General features: G+C 31.2%; 1 protein-coding gene across 4 annotated transcripts in view; it reads right to left on the bottom strand.

The window, feature by feature from the left end:
* Window positions 1-6,812: 6,812 nt before the first annotated feature.
* The window catches only part of LOC108726649 (heterogeneous nuclear ribonucleoprotein C-like 2), a 118,422-nt gene continuing 102,221 nt past the window's right edge, over window positions 6,813-23,013 (bottom strand). For 2 of the 4 annotated variants that reach the window (XM_018454336.1, XM_018454334.1), the window contains exons 4-5: window positions 7,421-7,568; window positions 6,845-7,022 (exon numbers count right to left, since the gene is read on the bottom strand). In XM_018454336.1, coding sequence (XP_018309838.1) covers window positions 6,982-7,022; window positions 7,421-7,568 — 189 coding nt within the window. In that variant the 3' untranslated portion in view covers window positions 6,845-6,981. Of the gene's footprint in view, window positions 7,023-7,420; window positions 7,569-23,013 lie in introns of all 4 variants that reach the window. The other 2 variants (XM_018454337.1, XM_018454335.1) reach the window with 2 other exon arrangements.

The raw sequence follows: 23,013 nt of genomic DNA, 5'->3' as shown, positions 1-23,013 counted from the left end.
GTATATAGTTATGTAATATAATTTTTTAGATTCTATGTTATCCCGCGGTTATAGGATATCGAGTTTTATTTAAAATTTAGAAAAATTCAGTATACATGCGCGTTGTTTTAAAAAAATATTTGGAATAATTTAGTAAATGTTTTATCGCACAGAAATATAAATTTTAGCATTACTATCGCCGCTAAAATCGCAACTTCGCTTAATTGTTTCTTTTCGAATTTTAGTTTTTAAAGAGTCGATCATGTACCTTAAAATGAAATGAAAATTACAAATGTGATCAAATTCACTAGAATATTTATAATTTCATTGGTCAACATCTAATGAATTCGCAAACACTTTTGTAATTTTCATCCCATTTCAAGATACACAATTGACGTCCTGATTTGTCTATACAAATATTTCGCGTTTCCCAAGCAAGAGGGTAAATTTATCATGTATTACATAGCGATCCCGTCGATCTCCCCAAACATTTAGCGCTTTGGAGCCCGACTCTCCGATAAAGCACTATATCATCCCCATATCTCAAAGCTTAATCCCACCCCTCACATTTTCACGGCGGCATATCGGTCGAAAGGAGATCGTCGTGTCGATCGTATCGATCTTCGATCCCCGTAACGTAACTCGTCATCGCCGTAACGTTTATTCCGGAATTTAAATCGCTGTCTGCGCGCATGTCATACGTAAGGGGACGGCGGCGGTGTTATGTGTGCATTTGTGCACGCGAGACGGGTGCGGGAGTTCGATATCGGCGCTCAAGAGATCGTTCCGCGACGAAATTTATTCTAGTCATAAAAACCGCGATAGCGAAATGCGCGATCGTAAGTGCAAGTATATATGTACGAGGTGCGGACCGGTTGATACGACGCCCTTCGTCTGTCATTATTTTATTTTTCTGACTTCTGAATACTATTTTCGGACGTGGTAGAACCTATGTGTAGAAGAAGAGCTCACCGATACCGACGTATCGCTTTGTTTGTAGACAATATTTCTCAAAAAGCTAAAAATAAAACTTTAGAAACATAAATACAAACTAAAAAGTGTCTTCTATTAGATAATGTAGCAATTTTTATAATTTTTGCAATTTTACAATAATTAACTTTTTTATAAGATAAACAAAAATGAGCGTCTGACAAAATGGGCCTCAAAATTGACACAGTTATAGATAGTAATGTCACATATTCCTACTCTTTTTCTTTCACAGGAATTATTTGTGCAAAATATCTACAAGCGAATGTAAATAAGATTTTCTAGAATTTTTTTACGTTTATGTCCTTCATTTTTTATTCATTTATATGCATACTTTATTCCGTTCTGCAAAATGCAAACATAACGCGACATAAAATTTGATACAACATAAAATCCACGTTGGATATTCTTTAATGTTTAATAAAAAGTATTTTTAATTTTTAATACACTGGAAAAAATCTGACTGCATTAACTGGAGTTTTAGTTAGAAATGGAAAAATCAAAATTTTTTGTTTGAATTTATTATAATTCTAGTTGCCGAGATAATCAGAAATCTGATTGATATAATCATCAGAATCTTCTTGGTCCATTTTCATTGAAGTATGAGACAATGTTATTTCACTAATTTCGTTAGTTTCTTGCTTTGAGGGTTTTATAAATAAATAAATATATGATTGCCTTCAGCTCCAATAGGACTATTTGACGCTATAACGCACAAAATTATAAAGATTAAGTTAGCATATGGTCTGTTTTACAGATAGAGATATATCTTATATATCTCTATTCTATATTTAAAACCATATGTTATTATAAAAATGAAAAAGAAAAAAATATAAATAAAATTAATTTAGGAAACTACAAATATGTAAAACAATGTAATGTTATCAATAATATAGCCACTATTATTTAAACTACACAATTTGCAAAAGAAAATTTACAAATTTTACAAATGCAAAAATAAGGATTTTATTTTTACATTTGTAGAATTTGTTTTTAGTTGATTTTGTATAGAAACAAACCATAAATATATGAAGTATGAGTTTTTACTTCTTTAATTATTTCTCAGTTTAACATGCGTAAAGACAATCAAGCTCGAATTCTTTCAATACTTGCGCAAATGTTTTATGTTATTTTCTTACATATTACGATGACCGACGTATTCTAGTTCTTATTATCTAATGAAAATCAGAACTGTTTAAACACATAAAAAAATAATTTACTAAACAAAAACATTTACTTGATTTCAATATCGAAAGCGCATCCAGACAAGAGCACGCATCAGAAAATCGTTACGGAATTATCTGAAGTATCGATCGTTTTTGACGTTTGTAGGCGCTAATGGTAATGTAATCAGCCACGTGATTTTGCAGAGATGCTTGGAGGATTTCGTTCGGCTGCAAACAAGATCGATTCAAAATTGGTAATTAGATTTTAATACTATTACAAGATTTGATAAAAATAAAAACAGAATCATTATAAGATATCAGTGTCAAACTCCAAAAAAAGTTTCAAGCGGAGTTTCAGTAATATCCATCTTGGGGGGATTTATCTTTAATTCTATCGGATATAGACCGGCATTAAAAATTAAATTAAAGCAGATTGGAACTTTTATGTCTATCCCCTCTGATTCACATTATGTATATTATTTTCAAAATTTAAATAAAATTATCTAAAAAGGAATGGAAGAAATTAAATATAAAAAATTTAATAGCAACAGTTTTAATCTCTCAAATTTAAATATATTTAGAAAAATATGAAGTAGTAAAAACTTATGAGAAAGAATAACATTTTATAACATGTTTTTCTAAGAAAGACTGCATATTAAACAAACAAATCTTTAACATTTTTGTTAAAACAAAATATAAGATTTTTTTATGGAAACTACTGTTAAGGGGATCCTAAAGACGATTAGTCATATTGTAAAACTTATACACAGACGATTTACGTGTCATTGACGTATCACTACATACTACTACATCAATATCTCACGCATACATACACGTAAATTTTCGTACAACAATAACGTTTTAATTAGACGTTTAAGCCCAATTTTAAGAAATCCACGTTTGTTCGTGCAAACTATTAGTGGACTACTATTTCGTAAGTACAGATTGCACAGCTTTTATATGAAGGAAACATTTGTTACGACGTGACAGCTCTAGAGCGTTATATTGAACCAAGAAATGGTAAAGAAAATTGTCAATTTCGAAATTTTTTGTCGTTCTCAGCATAGATTCCACCTCACAGACACATATTAATGCGTAGACACACTTTAATCCTGGAAAAGGATTTTCGAAGAAATGAAAGAGGAGGAAAGTAATTGTTATACAAAAATTATATTTAGTCAGTAATTATACAGACGACTTTAGGATCCCCTTAATAACTATTACAGTTTAAACTTTTTAGTAAACTTTTAACTAATAAAAAAGTTATACGTGATTTAATTACTCGCCTTTAGTTACAAATAAAAGACCCAGTAAATTTAATTGTGAGAAAGGTAAAATATTGAAATGGAAAAATGGAAATCAAAGTTTGATTTGATAAAAATATCTCCGCGCAAAAATAGACAAGTCTGCTCTTTGTAACAATTATTTGTATTTTTCGTAACTATGTTTTTTGTAAAAGTCGTCATTCACTAAAGTGACAACCAAGTGCCTCGATAACAACAGTACTATGTTGAGGGCCTGTTGCAGTGAATTTTTCCAATGTTTTGGCATTTATATAGAACAAATATCGACTTTATATTGGAAAACTTGTCGGCAGAGAGATTCTCTAGTGTTGTTATCTTTCGGCATTCGACAGTACAGATTTAAATCATTCTAGTGACGATTTCTTCCAATACAGCTATGTATAGGATGTTCAAAAAATATTGCCTTCGTTTAAGTTCTTTGAATAACTAAAAATTGAATTTTTCATAATCAAAAAAATTGATTGTGCTTTTCACAGTTTTTCCTTTTTCGATATTAAATATATATTTTTGAGTGCGGTCCACTTGCTGCTACAAATACTTCTAAGCGTTTTATTGACCAGTCAATATTTTTGACCAAAAAATATTTCAAAAACATCTATAGCCTCAATAACCTTTATAACATTAAATTATATAAATATATATCTTATTAAATATATTTTTTGTGACATTAAATAATATACATTTTTATTAGAAAAAAAAATTTATTTTTAAAAATTACTTAATTTTAAAAAATTAACAATTATAATTATTAACATATATAATTATTAATTAAAGAAATCTGTTCATCTCTTTTATTGTAGCGAAATATTTAAACTTAATCACTTACAGAATTATCAATGTTTAAATGTTGGTGAAAAAAAATCATCCTTTCAAATTGATCCATTAGTATTTACAGTTTTTATTATACGATAGTTATTATTTATTTACAGTATAAATTATTTACAGTTTTTAAAATGTTTATTAGCATCAATATTATTAAATTGCTTGTCAACTTAATTTGCAATATTACTAAATAGTTCTATGATGCGTTTTTCAAGATCAACGATGATTTCGGTGCGCAGTTTGTAAAATTGGATATGTATATAAAATTCACACTAATATATTTAAGTACTAATTGTAAGATCCAGCTCATATCGTATAGATTGTCGTTATTTAGTTATATTATTTATTTAGTATTAGAGTATTTCTTAGTTAAAAACAAAAGCACAGATAGAATTGTTGTTATATGGAAAGAACGGTTTTTTAAAATATCCAAAAATGTAATTAGATACAAATTTGAAAACAGCTTTATTAGACAATTAATATAATTATATAAGAAATTCAAGCATGATGAGCAATACTGCAAAAAGTTTTAACATTTTAGCAGCTAGCTTGAATATCCTATATAATTATCTTTATGGTCCAATAAAATTATTTTCAAATCTGTATCTAGCTAAATTTTTAGATACTTCAGCAAAACTATATACGACTTTTATGCGCATTTAATAATCTCTCTTCGTTTTGTCTTGTAAGAAAAACATAAAGTTTACACAGAAAAATTACTAAAATAAGAGCGATCTCTGTCGAGGATTTCGTTTTTAAACCGGATTTCAAACAGACGCAATTCTCCAGAAAGCCGGAGCTGTATACATTTTCGCGTTAAACGTTGTTTGTAAAAGAGATATTCGATTCGTAGAATTTGTAATTTATCTGCTATCGCGCATTGCACGCGGCGTCGCCTCCGTACAGGACGCGGCTTATCCTTCGTATCGGCGTCCCTCTAATCCAGCGAGCGCCTTAATTCCTGCAAGGACGAAGTTGCCCTTATTGTCTTCGTCCTTTATTGAGAAAGTAAGCTGTTTATCGGCAGCTAGCAGCGTTCCTTGTAATTTCGACATCCGACATTTGAAATTGCGATTTTGCTGGACAGACTGGGGCGGGATAACTTCCCAGTGGATATCCGGCACTTGGCGAACACCAATATCACTTGCGTCGACACGAAACTAATTTTACAGCATTCTTCATCCTTATTATATAATCTTATCCCATTGGTAGTTTATTATATTTATTGCAGTATATATTTACCCTTTTTGTAGGTTGAACTTAATATGTAAGTAAAGTGAGTTAGAAAAAAACAAATAAAAATTGTATCCTTTAACTAATTTCTCAAATGAATACTGCTCTAATAAAATCTTTATTTGAATTATAATGTTGAATGTTTTGAAAAAATTAATTTGATTTTAGAAGTCTGTTATTAGCAGTAAAATGAAGAAATTTTTTATGCTAAATTATACATGGAAAAAAGTTTTGTCAAAGTATACTGAAAAAAATGCATGTAATTTTACATAGAAATTACATGTATATGACTGGAAAATTATCTAAATTACATAAATATGCTTGGAAGTTTATTGGAAATTGTAAATTTCCAATCATATTTAGGCAATTTTCCAGTCATAAACATGTAATTTTTATGTAAAATTACATGCATTTGTTTCAGTGTATCTAAAAATTTATCTAGATACAGATTTATAAAAATAATTTTGCTTGAACTATCAAAATAATTATGTAGGATGCTTGAATTTGTTGCTAGAATATATTTCAAATACATACAATATTTTTGCAGTATTACTTATCATACTTGAGATTCCTACCTAATTATTTTGATGATCCAAAATTATTTTCAGATCTGTATCTAGCTAAATTTTTAGACTTTTGTCGAAAAAGGATTTACTTCGACAAAATCCTTTTTCGACAAAAACTATCCCTTCCGTGTAATAAATAGTTTACAATATAGATTCAATAAAAAGAGCGAGAGATTTGATATTATCTCGATCGTCGATCTATCATGGCCGACCTCACATGGTCATTCTCGATTTATCATCGTTCGTCTATCTATCACTCCAGATCGCAATCGTAATTTCGTTCCCAAGAAAGGGCAAGACCCCACGGAAAAATGATTTTCCGGGATAACAAATCCTGCGATTGCGAAGTAAACGAGGTTACGGCTTACAAAGGAAGAGAAGGCAACGGCAGTCATCGTGCCGCTCCTCTTGAAACTAGAGACCGACGGATATCCAATTCGAGCTATCGAAGGTCAAGTCGCCGTGGCACAAATTGCGTTACCGAGATCCTATTTTCCCGGGACTCCGCTGCCCCTTCCGCTATTCTTCCCGATGCAATTTTTCCGCGCCGGATAATAAGTTATTCGATCGCGAATTATCGAATGTTATCAGGCCGTCGATTTCTCACGCGATTCGATTTATCGAGAATGCCTCAGGAAGGATCGAGAATAACATTCGAAAATAATCAAATGATTCTTTCTTTTCACACAATAATCGATTTTTATCCTTCTTGCGTCGCTATCTTACTTTTATTAATAATCGTGGTCTTTTTTAAATTCAGGAAATAAAGTACGTAGCTCGCAGGATTAACGTTTCACGCGCGTTTGCGAAAGGATTGCGAAGAAATTATTCCGATGGAATCGCCAGGCTGCTAAATTTCCGCGAAGTATAATTGAAACGAATTAAGATGCGGGGAAGATAAATGAAATCAGGTAACCCACCGATCTAGATATGGATTTGCTCTTTATAAAGAGACACATTTGATCCTAAATGCAAAAAAAATATAGCTTTTAATAGTTTAAATAAAATTCCTTTGCTTATATATATCCATCATATCACTTTCAAAAGCATGGAATTTTTTTACCTTTTAAATTACTCGTTTTTAAACAAGATATTTTTAAGCTTTTCATTCTCCACGATCTATTATTAAACATATTTTTCAACAGATATTTTTGACAGATATTTTTTAACATTTTACTTGTTAGCTACGTTTTTATATGGTCTGCTTTTAATTGTTCCATTTTTCAACGTATTCAGTTTGAAACATATATTTTATAAAAATTTGTACACAACACAAGAACTTTTGGTAATTAATCTTTAATGACTTTATCTCACAATCAATGACTCTATTTTTATCAGTAATAATTTTTACTATTAAACTTACCAGCCAGGCGGCCATAGCGTTGGAACATTCGTTCCACGTCAGTCTTGCTACATTGAAATGTATTCAGGTTCCCGACGAAAACGCGTGAATTCACCGCCTGTGGGTCCTGCGAATTGGTCTGGTTGCCCACTTTGCTCATCTTCATCGCCTGAAAACATCAAAGAAAAAAGAAAGTTCAAAATCTAATTTTCTTTCTATTTTAAACAGTAATGAAATGAAAAACGTAAAAAAAGCATCAACATATTTTCACAAAGTCTATAGTTAAAATATATACTATAAAGATCATCCTAGAAAAAAATTTTTAATTTATATAATAAATACATATCTAAAGAATATTTATCCAAGATAGAAATAACTTTCATAGTATAGCGTCAATTAAAAAGAAAAATATTGAAGATAAAAGTTAATCTCACACGAATATCTAAAATAGAATCTCAAACAAATTAAGATGCGATATCAATCTTCGTTATTTAGAAGCACTTAATTTATTTAATTAATTTAACGCAGATATATATTCATTTTCACCTTGTCACATGTTATTTTTTAGAGAGAGTTAGAAAAAGGCTAAAGAAATGAGACAAAGGGAGAATAATGGATTAATTCAATTAATCGGCACAGGCATCGATTAATCCCGTAGAAATAGTCGGTTGCCACTAACGATCTCGTTAGTTTTACGCGTTATTTCGCAAAAGTAGAAAACGAACTGTTGCACAATGGGATTGCGAGGTGTTAATTAATCCACGACGCGCCAATTAGCGATCGCAAATGTCCCTTTGACGCTAGAAAGCTACACATCTCTGCGTATATTGTAATCATCGTTGTCATTACTATTTGTTATCATTTGTTTTATTTTGCTGTATACCCTTTACTTAGATATATATACGAGCAATCTGAACGACGGATTTAGATCTGCATGCACAGAGAGAAAAATGTTTGGTATTTGTAACTATAATTATATATTACCATAATTATGATTATTACTACTATAATAATAATAATAACAGTAACTATATATATAGTTCCAGCAACAAATGTTATAATTGGCAACCTAAAATGACTATAATTATAGTTGTTATAACCATAAAATAGTTGAAATTACCATAAAAATGGTTCAAGTGACTATAATTTTATAGTTATATTTTGGGACAACCATATTTTTAGACAAAATATAACTATAAAATTATAGTCACTTGAACCATTTTTATGGTAATTTCAACTATTTTATGGTTATAACAACTATAATTATAGTCATTTTAGGTTGCCAATTATAACATTTGTTGCTGGAACTATATATATAGTTACTGTGATTATTATTATAGTAGTAATAATCATAATTATAGTAATATATAATTATAATTACAAATACCAAACATTTTTCTCTCTGTGTGTATTGAATTAATCTTAAATGATTAAAATACATCGTATAATCTCTCGCAACACCTAATATATAGCTATATATCTATATTGAATTTAACCTATTAATGCATTTAATGATGTATGCGCGTACGCGCCATATATATCATCTTATCGCAATGCTTAAGACGGATATAACCATATCGAATTCAATTTAAAGGAAACTGAATATACATACAATTAAGATCACAGCAAAGCCATTGCGCATAATCCAGTATATCACTTAAGAGCTTAAACAATATTGAATTGACATTTATCGGTAATAATAATTGACGGAATAATTATCATGGATCATGCGGCATGGACGTGCGGATTTTTCAGCTAGGTCTTCAATAAGTATTCCACGTTATTTTTACAACACATCGCGTATAACTTCGCTGTCGCTCGTCGCACGAATCCAATTTGTAACTTTGATTGCTTGCGACGGAAAAGTTTATCGGGAGATCATCAAAAAGCTCGCATCACCGATAAACGAGAAACGATTATCGATTTCACAGGTGTATCAGGACGGCGATTGACACCGGCACGACGCCAATATATACATGTATTTATTAAAGAGTTGTTCTCCATAAATATCGACAGTTATACGACGGGATAGCCCAGAGGTTGGGGCCGATATTGGCTTGCACGTCAAAATTAGTAATCGACGCGTCGGCGAATTTAATCGACGAAGAATCGTCGTTTCGCTTCCGATTTTACGACGCGGAAGTGAATGCGGTAATGTTAGCCACGATTAAAGCAATAGCGGATGTTTCTAAAATGTCTGATCAAACCTTATCATCATAAAACTTAATCAGTTGATTATTTCGATGTCATAAACATAAGTCATTAAAAGCATTCTTTCTGATTAGATATTAAAAGTTGCGTCAAATAAATTGATAATTCCAAGATTTAATTATTGTTAAATAAAGTAGCTATTTGTGATTACTGAAGAATGAAAAATATCACAAGATAACGTTACTGTTAGCTGTTTCACTATTGAAGAAATTAAGGTTATTTAAATTTGTAGCGTGCGATAATCCCAATCACCTCAGCACTTGGCAATGATTCTCGTGGCGGATTTCTAATTACGTTCTAGTTGGACTGGACTAGAATTCAGCTACCACGTCGCCCGTTATTTACGGCGCGAGCTAATCCAAAGGTATGCCCACTATTTGAAACGCTAATTGTTCTTACGTATTTCTTACACAAATAATCATGAAAGCATATTTTCTCAAAGTAGAACCATATTAAATTGTGATTTGGAAACTATAGAAATTTATTCTTTCTCCTTTTGAAATAATTATTTTACGAATAGAATTTTATTTTATCCAGATATTTATTGTAATACACATTTTATTAAATTAAATGTAGAAAACAGCTTTTGTAAATATTTGTTAATCAATATTTATTTTTATTTTGTTTTGATTGTAACTGGCAATACTGTATAACTTTTTCGCGCTCTCTCCGCAACTCATAATAAAATGGAATTGATAGAAATGATTTGTTTTATTCGTTTGCAGAATTTTTCTCTCATTTATCCAAAAATACAAATATATGATATACAATATTCTTTAAAAAAAACTTCTCAACTTGCTATATTATTTTTTTATAATTTATTATCTGATAATTTTTTAATTACAATTTATTATTAATTTATTAACACTTTTTATTAATTTATTAATCGATTTTGTGATATCTATACATAGAGAAGGCTACAAAGGACCCCGCACTAATCCTACATGAAATTGGATCTCGGTGAAATCAAATGATTTTCTCATATGTTACAGCTTATGATCTGCTAAACAAAACATATAAGTTTTAGCGCAAAAAAATGAATAGTTTTTGTGTTTGATTTACCTAAAGTCATTGACATCTCACCATAAAATACTCAATAATTTGTAAACGACTGACCCAAAATGATTTTTTAAGTGAGACCCCCCACTTTTTCTTTCATTTTCTTATAGTCCTTGTTGAGACCTTTTCAAAACACTATAATTTTATTCATTTTGGGTCAGTCGTTTACAAATTATTGAATATTTTATGGTGAGATGTCAGCGACTTTAGGTGAATTAAACACAAAAACTGTTCATTTTTTTGCGCTAAAGCTTACATGTTTTTTTTTAACAGGTTATAAGCTGTAACATATGAGAAAACCATTTGATTTCACCGAGATCCAATTTTATATAGGATTAGTGCGGGGTCCTTTATATTACGCACAATAATGATCGTTATTATTAGTCAAAAGTAACTTTTTTTCTTAATTTCGTTATAAATGTTTATTTTATATGTGACTTTATTGTATTGTAAAATATCTAAAATTATTATCATATGCTGATTATATAGCTATCATTAATATATTAAAATCAACTCTCGTCTTACGACGACATAAGTTCTGGAAAGGACGAACTTGGAGGATTATTCATAATTTATGTTAAGAAACGAAACAAAAGCTGCAAAAGCTGTCGCATAATTTTATACTACGGACCGTCGAAGTTTAGACGTCTCGATAATTTCCTCTCTTGCGGATTTCCAAGTGGTTTCAACTTCCTCAGCTCTTTAGGTATCCATAGAAACTATGTGCCGCAGATATCGGAATAAAGTATTGACACTAACTGTCTTCAAAATTCGGCAAGTATAGCAAAAAATAATTCATAAATGAATATCATATCGCTTTGAGTCATTTTATATTGTAAATAATTTTATTAAGCTACTTTAGCAACATTAGAAAATTTAATGAATAATCAAAATATTATATATATATATATATCGTGTGAATTTCAAATCATGTGAATCTCTTCTAAGATCCGAATATTCAAATAATAGAAAGGACAGGTGTATTTTGGTTTAGCTAGAATTAAATTGCATCATTGAGGTTTTCGATTAAACCGAATTCTCGATGTATTTGATTCTGTCTTGTGCTTTGTGGTTACGCCATTTCATATCAATAAATCATTACCATAGCGAGCTCATACAATAGAGTATCCAAGCTCTCCGAAAATAGCTAATAACAATGGTTCATAATATATAGATTTGGTTATTAAAAATTAGCTGAGTCAAGCGAACTTCGATTTTTTTTGTAAATCTAAAAAAAATATAGCCCGGGCAAAAAGCGAACGTCCTAGGCAAAGCGAATATTTTTTATTTTCGCTTATCTATCTGAGATAATGCTATGAATCTTTAGCTGTTGAAGGAATAATCGACCGGCGATGAAGGTGCGGCGACGCCATGAAGGTGCAAAACAACATACGATTGCGTTCATTGGTGTTTGACAGAGAAAATTGTGTAAAAGAAATTGTGTTTTCTTGCGATTTTCGCTAAGGTACGTAGCTTAATTATTAGCAGTAATTGTTTCTTAATCAGTGTGAATGATTTTTTATAAGAATTCTCTGTCTTTAAATGTGTATTCGAGGTTAAAATCTTTCACTTGTTGCTTAAACTTATTCTAATTTTCCAAATTCACACCAAGTAGGTTCTTTGGGCAAAGTGAATGGGAGCAAAGCGAATGGCCCATCCTCTTTACCCGGTATGTGATTGCACTGAAAATACTGGAAAGACGGAGAGATAGATCTTTCGATCTTTCGAGCGAACGAAAGACATTATTTATATCTCACTTTTATTTTTTTTCCACAACGCAATATGTGTGTTTTGAAGAATACACCGAGGCCCATCGTCCGAAGATTGGATCCAGTGCAGTTAGTACACCAATGCACTAATGAAGACTGCATTACATATAGAGGATTTAGCAGCTACTTTTATGATGACTGCTGACACAGATTTTGAATTTTTTAATTCCATCCTCATTGCTCGAGTGACCCATCCATTTTGCTTAGGGGGGTGGGGCAAAGCGGATGGTTTCTCTTTTTTTGTTTTCACTAAAAAGACATTTAAATGTTCATTTTTTAATTTATTTTATTTCAAAGTTGATTTCATTAATAGAATTATGAGAATAAAAAAGGTTTTTTATCTTAATTTTAACTGTGTCATTTTTCTTCCTAAATTTTAATACATCTGCTTAGTCCGGGCTTCCCCTATTACTTAATGAAAAAAAATTAGTTTTATATTGTTTATAACATCGATAATCTTACACAATCATATAATTTTATATCGTTTTGATATGTTATAGATTCCACGAATAAGCTCATGCGTATGAAATTGATTTCGCTCGGAACTTTCCGCACGCATGCGCTCGAATAATTAGCACTAATTAGGAAAATTGACGAGCGGAAGACCTTAAATTCTTGGCAAGGGTGCAAGTAAACAATTACGTGCGTTTACTTTGAGCTATTCACTGCAAGATGCGAGCAAATGTGAAACGAGGTGAAAGTTATACAAATGTTTACTCTGGAAGTGAACCGCACAAGTGAGAATGAAGAAGATAGAAATTGAAAGCAGGACAAGAGAGAGAGAGAAGCTTGTGCAAAGGAACTTAAGTGATATCATTCATAAAAGAGAATAGGAAAACTTCGAACGATGACAGCAAGATTTAAAAAATCTGAAATATGATACTTGAATAATACTTCAATATATAACATAAGATATCCGCAATGAGAAATAAGCGTATTTATTTTCGAAATCTCAATATAATAAAGATCTAGCCTTTCAGTTTACAAATTCAGTATTCGCGTGATAACGGTTTATTCAACTCGATTCATAAATAATTATTGTTTCTCTAATAATTCGTAATGTGTGATTATAGATTTACATATTCATAATCTGTATAATTTATAATTACAAAATTACATATTAACATATATCATTCTATAATTAATTTGTAATTTATAATTACGCATTAAATTTAAATATTAATTATTACAATAGGTCTATTCATTGCATATTGCAGGAAGATTTTCCATGATTAAAAATATGTCAAACATTTATTTTACTGATAATTTCTACTCGGTTAAATTGATGTTATCGTACGTGTATCATACTACGTATTCTTGTAATAGTCGATTACATTACATATTTTATATTATTGCTATTGCATTCGGTATGCAATGTAGGGACATGCTTATTATGATTTGACATTAGTCGCATAATCGTATCACATAACACACTCTATACGTATATTCATTTGATATTTGGAGATGCGCTTCATCTCAAAATCAAACATTTATTGTAATTAATTCTAAAATAAATTGTGAGATCTCAATGATATTTTGTAAAAAATAATTTAAAAAATAATAAATGATATAACTCTGTTGCAAATGTTTTACATAGCATATAAAATTATAGATCAAATTTTATCGTATATATATTATAAACACTAAAATAGACTTAATACACTAATTAATAGCGTACTGATTATGCTACACTAAACGTATGAGTATATTGTGTTAAGTAACGCAATATTGTGCAATCAATAATTGATTACATTGTTAGAATCAGCCACAATGCAGCAAAACTTATTCACATACATCGAAACATTTGATTGACATAGTGCATGTATAATAACCCAGTAATAATAATAATGTTAACAATAGTACAAAGAAACCATAAATAAATAATTTTATTTGGGAGTTTATAGATTCAATTGAAACGAACTAGTCTTGTTAACATAATAATGTTAATGCAATAATAAAAAGTGCTAAAACAATAATAAAGAAAGAAGTGGTAATATAAAACCAAAAATAAAACGTTTTATGGACAAAAATTTTTGTTTGTTAATAAAAATGCATGGTACCTATTCATATATTAATTTATATTAATCATATATTGTACTTATTTCACATATTATGCCTACTCCATATCGATCAAACCTCATTAAAATTACCGTTATTAATTAGCATTTATGATATTAAAAGTGTTCCAGATAAAAATTGAGAAAAATTTCAGAATTATTCTGTATATCGTGTAGCTGTTCTACGAACTATTTTTATCAGAAAAGAATAAAGAATAAGAGAAAGATTCGAAGATATTCTTGAGTGTCATCAGCGCAATTGTGGCACGCAAAATTACTTACAATCGCGACGAAATCTAATTATCCACGAACGACCTTGGAGGATTGCCTTGAGCCTCGTTTCGACTTTCGATGTAATCTCGAACTCGCAACGCAATGTTAATTGCGAGGGAGGCAACGTAAATTCAATTCTCCCTGCTGTCTCACCGCGTCGCGACGACCTACGTAGTAAACTTTACGGCGCGAATTAAGAAGCTTATAAAGAACCGTCGAAGTCGCTTGACAATTCTACGCGTATCCCGCAGCAATTGCGGTTTAAAAACCGGAAATTTAGCTTAAGAAACATGTCGTTCTCTTTATCCTATTTTTAATTATATTATTATTATTAATTTTATTTTTAATACTATTATTATTATTTTTAATAATATTACTATTAAAAGTAGAGATAAAGATTTATGTATTACGGACAATTAAATAATGGATGTTTTTTGCAAACACTAGTTTGGGAAATTAATGGGACTGACAAAAAAAACAAAAATTCATTTTTTTTATTAATTTCAATTTTATATATAAATATAAAAGTATTCTCGATAGCAGTCATCACTGAGACAATTCATAACGGTTAATAATATTAGTTAACTTATAATCTTGTTTCTATTGCAGCGTGATTGTTCTGTAAAATGTAATTGCAATTTACGGCAAAACTTAAAAAGCTATTCGGTGAGAAAACTTTCTTAACTGTAATATTTTTCTTCCGAGTAATTCGACAATGTGCAACTTTTGTGAAAATAACATTAGTGAAATATTGAGAAACGCAGAAAAACCGTTTCGCTATCTTTTGTTAGTTTTCCAATTTCATCGTTCAATGAATGTAACGTTATTCCAATAGTCAAATGGGAGACGTCCCATTCTGATGCCAGTTCTATTGTGCTTTTGCTTCATTTATTCGTTAATGCCAATGCTAAGCGGTTCCACGTCCAACGCAAACTTAGCTCCTTGGCAGAGAACAGTTTCACACGCACTGTCTCAGTGACAGCTGACGTTGCATCAACGTTACCGGGTGACTCAACTTGAAAGCAATTCTAGACTTGTTTGTGCATATTTTTCTCATCTTTTTGGCAAATCTCCTTTTGAAGTATTACGAAAAGATTCAGTTGAACCGCGTATTCGTAAAATAGAGATACGTATCACTACTTAAGAAAGTATGTTTATAATAAAGAATGTATAACAAATAATAAAACAGAATATAATCAACTTTTTATTTATTAATTTAACAGTCTCATGAACTCAAACATAAAAAAATAATCAATATTTATTTTTAAAAATTATTTTTTAAAAAGCTAGGTAAAGTAACGGTTTAAAAACAATGAATTTAATTCGTACCAGATTAATTTTAAATCTCGTATTTTAAGATCTGTACAATCTTTCATTGTATAAATATACGTAAACATTTTATCTATTCCCGTACAAAGTTTATGTACCCAAATTTTGCATTGCATACATTGGAGGTGTATCATACTTGGAGATGTATCACACATCTCTTTGTATTCTTTTTAAACAAAACACAATACTAACTTTTCTTTTCATTTCCCTTTATTTTTTTTCTTTTTTTATTGTTTTGTTTTCGGCACTTATTTTTATTTTAGAATTATTCTTAATCTTTTTACTTTTAGCAGATTTTTAGCAGATTTTTAGCTTTTTTTAATTCAGTACTTTCCATTTAACCTCTATGGGTACGAATTAAGTGTACAACACTTTGAAATTAAAATTACGACAAAAGAATACAACGCATATGGTCCTCATTAGAAAAATATTAACAAATGAATACGTTTTCATAAAAAAAATATGTTGGCTAACTTACGGCTTGAATCGACTTGAATTACTGAATTCCGACCTTTCGACAAAAGTACAAATTTAATTAGAAAATGAAAAGAAATTATTTCATCATTACTTTTTGATGGAACGAGCGCGTATAACATTCATTTCTTAGTATACTGAGAGAAATGATTTTATTATAGGAATAAATCAAGGGAAAACAAATGTGATATTTGTTAAGAAAACGATTGATTAGTTACTATTGCAAATTAATTTCTTATTTGTCAATGTAACAAATAATCAATAGTATCGCAAGCAAATGGAAGGCTCATATATACTATATACATAGAAGTCGTAGACGGTCGTAGGGTTTCAAATCGTGAGAAATCGACCAATTCTAGTCAAGTATTCTCACTATATTTGACTGTGATTGGTCAGTTTCTTACATTTAAGACACAATCATCTATGATTTCTATGATGAACAGTCCTAAAGTCTATTCAAAAGATAGGTTAGGTTCTATATAGTTTGCTTCTGTTACTAATAATTGGTTGGTATAGCAGACTAGTAGCAATCACAACAAATCAATTTTGTTGTCACATATTTACCGATCACTTGTTAAAGATACTGGTGGCTTGTTAAATTAACAAAATCCTGTCTCTCAGTGTAGCACAATATGACTACCGTTTACACTTCATACAGTTAAACGTACTGTAAAAAATATTTTTAAATCGAAATTACACGCATGGTACGACTTAGGCACAGGTATGATTTAAACAAGTTTACCCTATACCTATGCAAAACGCACTTTATAAGATTGATATCTCCTGCACCCGTCCGTATGATCTATCGCTCAGGACAATTCATTCAAGGATTCCGCTCACGCTTATGCCGCTTAAGATCCAATTTTTTCACAAGCGGATGCACCATTCACCTTTCCCTCTTCTCCTCTACACTGCGCTTGCATTCGGCTGCGAGTGAATTATTAAAAGTTCACTCAGGGATTCTCGCGAGAGCGGCATTGGCCTACGAAAGGAGGATGATTGCAATCACGTCGGCTCGTAAAGTGATCACCAACACGTTTCCAGCTGCATCCCGATGCGCCGAATTGCAGGCCGAATTGCGGACCACTCTAGAATGCATTGTCTTGGAAGAATTGCGCTTACGCGATAAGTAAGGTACGTCGCGGCGACATGAAATTATCCCTATTCGTATGAAAAAGAGGTTTTTTACGATATTATTTCTCACTAATTGCTTTTTAATTAACTGTTTAATGAATATTATAATGTAACCCATAACGATATTATAAACAGAAAATTATCGAGTAGTGCTGAAAGTTAGAAAATATTAGATGTCTCTGAATAAATAAGTCTCTCTACTGTAAAACTTTGACTTTTATCATTCCTCAAAGTCTGAAAATTATCCAAATCTCAAATGTACGTCATTAAATAACTTCGAAAATATCGTCTAATGAATTCAATAGTTTCCGCTTATCAATTTATATTCCAATTTCCGCGTTCATTTCGAATTTATTATTTACGTATTTAACAACTATTCAACATGTTTAAAATAATTTTTAATTAGAACCTCCTTTAAGGAATATATTTTCAACTGTATATATTTTACTATTAGTAAAATATTCTTCTTAAGTATTTAGCTTTGCGTTGCAAATGCGGCATCATTAATTCGCACGAGCGAACAAGCGTGCGGAATTCCATGACGGGCAAATGCATTAGGATGGTTTTACCGCGGTAATTCGATTTCTTCGCGTCGCAATATACAATCCATCCCTTTCGTCCCTTTCATCCCTCTCGTCCCTTTCATCATCTACCTGATAGTGTCCGCGCCAACGTAATTGCGCCAATTATCGCCCTCCCCCTAAACCCTCTATTTCCAAGTTTTCACATTTCTAAGTTGTAAACTCTAAAGGTAATAAATAACGAAACATTAAAGTAAAGTAATACAATATTCGTATTATTGTATTTTCCTACAGTAATGTCTCGCGATAATAATACAATTCATTTTAGATATCATATTGACATTTGTAATTTGCATATATCAAGTTGTTAAAATATACATCGCATAATTTTGATATGTTAAACAGAGATAGAAACTTCAGAAAAATGTTAAACAACGTTCTTGAGTAAATAGTTTTTAATTTTTCTGAAAACTCACTATGTTATAGCGGGAAATAATTAAAATACTTGAAATAATAACATACTATAAACGACATGAGATAAACTTTGTAGATGAGGATTTAGAAAAATTCACAGGACATTAATAAGGTGCACTCTATGCTCCACAATTTTTACATTTATCTTTTAGTCTACCGTCCACGTAGCAAGAGTGCAAAAGATTTTAGTAGAAAACTTGAAAACAAGTGTAAGCTAAAACTTTCATAGCACCATGTCTCGCATAGTTTCGCACGTAGTCATGCCAAGAAAAAGAGAGAGAAAGAGAGAGAAATAGAAAAAGAGAAAAAGAGAGAGAAAGTGTACTTCAATTTAGAAAAATAATATAGAAAAATAATGAAAAGTGAAGATACTTATTTATTATTTCTAGCAGCCTGTAATGTATTATTCTGTAGAAAATCGACGCATCGAGAACCGTCGACTAACCAAAACTTTTCGTCGCGCGCGAATTTAAGCGACTTAACGGAAAAACAAAGACGAGGATTCCTCATCCTTCTCCCCTCAAAAAAGGAAACTTCCTCGATTCGTTCCGCTTGCGAATCCTTTAATTTCCAAATTGAATTCTGCCAAGGAAACTTTCCTCTTCCGTTTCCGGCTCGCGTAACTCGATTAATCGACCCACTCGAATCTCCGTCGACCTCCAAAAGTCGATCTCTACAAGATTCAAGCATGACGATGCATCGTCAGCTCATTTTCCCTCTTTCTTGATTAATTTCTCCTACTAGCAAAATTCAACGTTGATTTAACGAACTATGAATTTAAAAAGGAGGGACAACTTTCATTTTTTTCATGACCATTCGGGGATCGTTTAATTTCTACATTTTCTTATATGTATATTTTTCTTCATGGTAACCGACAATTATCGTAATAATGACACAGACTTCAGAAAAAATTGGGGTACTTGAAATAAAAATTAAAATCCTTATTCACATCGTTACGAAATAGCTGTCAATTATGACTTAATATATTTTCACCTCGGAACGGCGAATTATTTCAAACGGACGATTTAACACGAATTTTAACAACGAACTTCAGGATTTAAAAAAAAACATGAAAAACGACGCAGACAAAATTTTCGTTTCATTTGTAGGTCATATATTTGACACAAGGCAGGTTTTTTAATTCATCGATTGATCAATTGTATTACAACTTTGCTCCATAAAAGCTATATTTGTGTATAATGCGATTATCGTCTATATTATAATAGCCTCAACATAATCACACACGAGCAGTCTAAACATTAAGGATATATCCATTATTAATTGCAAATTATTATTATGCTGTTTGTCACAATGCTAAATTATAATTACATTGAGAGGTCTAATAATAATTTTTCAGAGTTAATATTATATAGCTGATGAAAACACTATTATCGAAACATACTGTCAGGACCGGCGAATAAATATGTGGGGTAGTTAATGGGCGGGAGATCTGAATTTAAATTAAAGCTTAATTTAAATAATAGTAAATTTATTTAGACTTTGCAATAAGAAACTTATCCATTGTATGGCATGCATACACTAAGCAGATCATAATTCACGTACATGTCTGTTCTCACATTAAATGTGGCCCTTTGCTACATTTCATTTGTCGCTCAGAGAAAAGAAAATTCTACCAAGAGACAATCAGAGTGCCCAGCATGTTAATTAAGACATCGCCAATAAAAAATCCAATTTTTTTAAATTTAGGTTAGATGTGTGTGGCTCAATATGTGTATAAATTCAACACATGTTAAATTCACATATGTGGAGTACTCCATCGTTTTACAAATCGCTGGCCCTGCGTAATGTGACTTTATATAGAAATAAAACGATTTCCAAACGAAAAAAAGTTGTACCTTCCTTTGCGTATCATAAATTTGTGCAATTTGCGAATTCAAGAAAGTGATAAATCGGAAAATCTACAACGAATCAATAATTCGCCGAATCATTTACGAAATTTTTTCGCTCTTGCAATCTTTGCAAAAAGTAAAAGGAAAACGACATATTTGCACATCGAACATTAGGAGGGAGCGTTAATACCAATCGGAATCCTCGCGTAATTGATTCTACGTTTTAAGAGCGATCTTCCTCTCCTTCCGAACCTCTCGCTGTTTCCACATCGTCCCTATGGCCAGTCGGCACTTTGTTTCCGGAGCGACGGAGGGCCGGGGGATGTACGTGATTCGATTTGGCGCATTCCGATTTAAACTTTTTCTCGAATTCGCGAATGCGAGTATCCGGTGACAACTTCGCGCGGGTAATTTCCGTTTGATTAAGGAACTGGAGAAAAAACGTGTTCGACGTGTTTGAGGGTAAAGGGGAATGAGGAATCCAATATTCGCGGTGGACGCCGAGGCGTTGAGGGGAGAGGAGGAGAATTAGAAAATGGTCGGCTGGCCGACTGGCCGGTGAAAGGATGCATTATTTATCGACGCGTTTTTCTTTTCCAGAACGGAATTTATGGTTTTCGTTTGGGCATGAAAGTATGGCTAGAAATTGTTTTATATTAATAACCAAGTGGATAATAGATAGCTATAACTTAGCCTCTGGAATCGTTAAACCGCATTTTAAAAAAGAGTTACACTTTTCGGATCCCTTCTTAAATGTGCAGATATATTTGTGTTGAGAAATCTTAGTACACACTGAAAAAAATTTTACTAATCTTAATATATGTTTCTTTGAATAGTACTAAATTAACATTTACTTAATAAGTAAATATTTCAAATTCCATGCAAGCGTCATTTCAATTCGACGCATGTGATGTAATTATTTATCGCAATAACCAATGTGTATAGAAAGAGAACACTTTGATGGCGAGTGTGTTTATTGAATAAACAAATATTTACTCAATAAAAAATTACAGTTAAATTAAATTAATGATTCTTGTGCCAAATAAATATGTTTATTTCGTTGTTTTCATTTGGTAAATATTTATTTAGACCTATTTAAATAAATATTTATTAAAATTTAGTATTTTTATTTTTTAATTTTTTTTCAGTTCATTTTTAGTACGTTAGAAAATAAAAAAATTAACAAAATGTCCTAAGTGAAAGCAATTGTGTGTTACGAAGTCACTCATTCTGTCGCACAAAGTGTAGTTTTAATTTATGATACATAAATATTCATGAATTCAGAAATTTCCTCTAGCAGATTCACTAATAAATTCATGATGCAAAAGATATTTGACGATTAAGAAACGAAGAAATAGTGAGAAAATAATCAAGTACTAGCGATACTTATAAAAGTTCGAATTTATGCAAGAACTGCGAAGATATAAATAAAAAAGCATCAAATTTACGATTCGTTTTTTGCGATCCTAATCAAACTTTATTCCCTGCAACTTCCTTTTCCACGTGCCAGTAAACTCGATATACAGTCTTATATTTTTTAATATATTTTTCACGCCAATTAACAAGTTTCAAAATTCATAAACTTAATTGCATACATTATTAAATAATATCTATTAAATGTAAAATGTTTTTTTTTAATATAATTGGAGTTATTTCACAAAAACAGACTATTGAAAAATTTAAAAATAATAAAAATGAATAAATTTAACTTACATCTTTAATTAAATTTGACTCTACGCGACATTCGTTACATGACATTTTATAAATATTTAATTACAGTAAAATATAAATGAACTTTTTATACGGAAATTTGGTAAAATTATCAGTACGCTGGCATATATATACTTTTATTTAACAGATTTTGATTAAACTGTACATATATAAAACGTTACTGTATTTCTATTTGTATATGTAAAATAACATTTCATGACAATACGATCTATATACTTATTTTTTACAGTTTCATCTTGCTGCTTGTTGCCAAGATAGAACCCGATTTTTCTACAATATCTGCTAAAATAAATTTGTTCTATTTCATCAATATTTCACCAATTTGTTGAAGATTTTTCTTATATTTATCGTGAAACGCCCTGTATGTTCGTATCAGTAAATATGATGGATCGAGAAATAGCGAATGTTAAGACACTCATGACAACCTAACATACTACATTTCGTGCTATGTAAAGATGAACGCGGCCGATTATTCTGAATCCAATTTTTCCATCGCGATGCAGTTAACGCTGTCTTCGTCGGCGTATAGTAGGCACCATTTTTACGGCACCGACGCCGGTGCCGCGGCACAATCCGCACGGCTCGCGTCCGAATCGAGTTATCGTTCGTCCATTTGAGAGTCGGCCATTCGTCAGCCGCCGGAATTGCTTCTCGAAATGGAGCGGCCCGGTTATAACGGAGTACAGCGCGGCCGCCATTTGAAAGTCAAATACTTGCGTGGCGGAGGACGAG

The sequence above is a fragment of the Mycetomoellerius zeteki genome, unplaced genomic scaffold, assembly GCF_001594055.1.
Source record: "Mycetomoellerius zeteki isolate Tzet28-1 unplaced genomic scaffold, Tzet1.0 scaffold433, whole genome shotgun sequence".
Classification (NCBI taxonomy): Eukaryota; Metazoa; Arthropoda; class Insecta; order Hymenoptera; family Formicidae; genus Mycetomoellerius; species Mycetomoellerius zeteki.
The sequence above is the reverse complement of the archived record's forward strand: the minus strand, read 5'-3'. Positions and strand labels throughout refer to the sequence as shown.